This window comes from Coturnix japonica, unplaced genomic scaffold (genome assembly GCF_001577835.2).
Source record: "Coturnix japonica isolate 7356 unplaced genomic scaffold, Coturnix japonica 2.1 chrUnrandom542, whole genome shotgun sequence".
NCBI lineage: Eukaryota > Metazoa > Chordata > Aves > Galliformes > Phasianidae > Coturnix > Coturnix japonica.
This window is the reverse complement of record NW_015439924.1, coordinates 48,131-50,620: the sequence shown is the minus strand read 5'-3', so window position 1 is coordinate 50,620 and position 2,490 is coordinate 48,131. Positions and strand designations below refer to the sequence as shown.

At 52.6% G+C, this 2,490-nt stretch overlaps 1 protein-coding gene across 1 annotated transcript in view; it reads left to right on the top strand.

The window, feature by feature from the left end:
• The window catches only part of TRIM28 (tripartite motif containing 28), a gene marked incomplete at its 5' end in the record, with an annotated part of 43,180 nt that overhangs the window by 21,930 nt on the left and 18,760 nt on the right, over nucleotides 1-2,490 (top strand). Inside the window, 2 exons of the mRNA XM_032441758.1 lie at nucleotides 88-348; nucleotides 2,050-2,309. Coding sequence (XP_032297649.1) covers nucleotides 88-348; nucleotides 2,050-2,309 — 521 coding nt within the window. The remainder of the gene's footprint in view (nucleotides 1-87; nucleotides 349-2,049; nucleotides 2,310-2,490) is intronic.

Genomic DNA, 2,490 nt, shown 5'->3' with positions numbered 1-2,490 from the left:
CCCCTATCCTAAAGGACCCCCTTCCTAACCCAACCCCTATCCCAAAGGACTCCCAGTGCCCCATACCCCATTAAAACCCTCCTGTAGGGCTTAGTGGGGCTCCCCCCCCACATCCTGACCCCCTTCCTATTCCCCCCCCATAGCACACAGCCCTCGGGCTCTGCCGTGCTCCGCAAGGTGCCCCGTGTCAGTTTGGAGCGCCTGGATTTGGACCTGTCGGCTGAATCCCAACCTCCCGTGTTCCGCGTGTTCCCCGGGACGTCGGCTGAGGAGTTCAGCCTCATCGTCATCGAACGGGGGGGGGCACAGCCACAACCTGCTCCTCCTGCACCCCCACCTGCCATCAAAGTGAGCAGCTCTTCCCCTTTAGCCCCATTCCCTCCCTCTATGAGCATCCCTTTAACCCCTATTCTCTCTATGAACATCCCTTTAACCCCATTCCTTCCCTATATGAGCATCCCATTAACTCCTATTCCCTCTCTCTATGAGCATCTCCTTCCCTTTAACCCCTATTCCCTCCCTCTATGAGCATCCCTTTATCCTCTATTCCCTCCCTACTCCCTTTAATCCCTATTCCCTCTCTCTATGAGCATCATCTCTTTCCCTTTATCCCCTATTCCTTCCCTATATGAGCATCTCTTTGACCCCTATCCCATCCCTGTATGAGCATCTCCTTCCCTTTAACCCCATTCCCTCCCTCTATGAGTATCTTTGACCCCTATCCCTTCCCCTATGAGCATCTCCTTCCATTTAACCCCTATTCCCTGTATGAGCATCTCTTTGACCCCTATTCCCTCCCTATATGAGCATCCCTTTCCCTTTAACCCCTATTCCTTCCCTATATGAACATCCCATTAACCCCTATTCCCTCTATGAGCATCCCTTTAACCCCATTCCCTCCCTCTATGAGCATCTTTGACCCCTATCCCTTCCCCTATGAGCATCTCCTTCCCTTTAACCCTATTCCCTCCCTACTCTTTAACCCCTATTCCCTCCCTGTATGAGCATCTCCTTCCCTTTATCCCCTATTCCTTCCCTATATGAGCATCTCTTTGACCCCTATCCCTTCCCCTATGAGCATCTCCTTCCCTTTAACCCCTATTCCATCCCTCTATGAGCATCCCATTAACCCCTTTTCCCTGTATGAGCATCTCTTTAACCCCATTCCCTCCCTATATGAGCATCCCTTTCCCCTTAACCCCTATTCCTTCCCTATATGAGCATCCCATTAACTCCTATTCCCTCCCTCTATGAGCATCTCCTTCCCTTTAACCCCTATTCCCTCCCTCTATGAGCATCCCTTTAACCCTATTGACTCCCTACTCTCTTCAACCCCTATTCCCTCCCTGTATGAGCATCTCTTTATCCTCTATTCCCTCTCTATAAGCATCTCCTTCCTTTTAACCCCTATTCCCTCCCTATTCCCTTTAACCCCTATTCTCTACCTGTATGAGCATCGTCTCTTTCCCTTTAGCCCCTATTCCCCTCTATGAGCATCTCTTTAACCCTATTCCCTCCCTCTATGAGCATCTCTTTCCTCTTAACCCCTATTCCTTCCCTATATGAGCATCCCATTATCCCCTATTCCCTCCCTTTACCCCCTATTCCCTCCCTTTACCCCCTATTCCCTCCCTTTAACCCCTATTCCCTCCCTTTACCCCTATTCCCTCCCTTTATCCCTATTCCCTCCCTCTATTCCCTCCCTTTACCCCCTATTCCCTCCCTTTACCCCCTATTCCCTCCCTTTACCCCCTATTCCTTCCCTTTACCCCCTATTCCCTCCCTTTACCCCCTATTCCCTCCCCCTATTCCCTCCCTTTACCCCCTATTCCCTCCCTTTACCCCTATTCCCTCCCTTTACCCCAATTCCCTCCCTCTATTCCCTCCCTTTACCCCCTATTCCCTCCCTTTACCCCCTATTCCCTCCCTTTACCCCTATTCCCTCCCTCTATTCCCTCCCTTTACCCCCTATTCCCTCCCTACTCCCATTAACCCCCATCCCCTATATCCTCCCATATCTCACCCCTCTTTCTCTCCCACCACCAACAGGAGGAACAGAAGGAATTACCCATAGAGAACACAGAGGACACCAAACCTTTACTCCTCCCCCCGGACCCTCACGTCGGGGTGACGATCAAAGGGGCTGAGCCCCCCCCTATGGCCCCCCCCGACGTGGTTCCTGCAGGGACCCATAGGAACGTGTCCTGCTGCCGTGTGTGCTGCCAGGCCGGAGCTGTGGTCATGTGTGACCTGTGTGAGCGCTGCTACCACCTCGACTGCCACCTGCCTGCACTGCTTGTGGTACCCAGGTATGGCTGGTAACCTCCTATAGGGTACCCCTATAACCCCCCCACCCCAACAGGGATACCCCTATTAACCCCATCAGGGATACCCCTATAACCCCCCCACCCCAACAGGGATACCCCTATAACCCCATAAGGGATACCCCTATAACCCCCCCACCCAACAGGGATACCCCTATTAACCCCA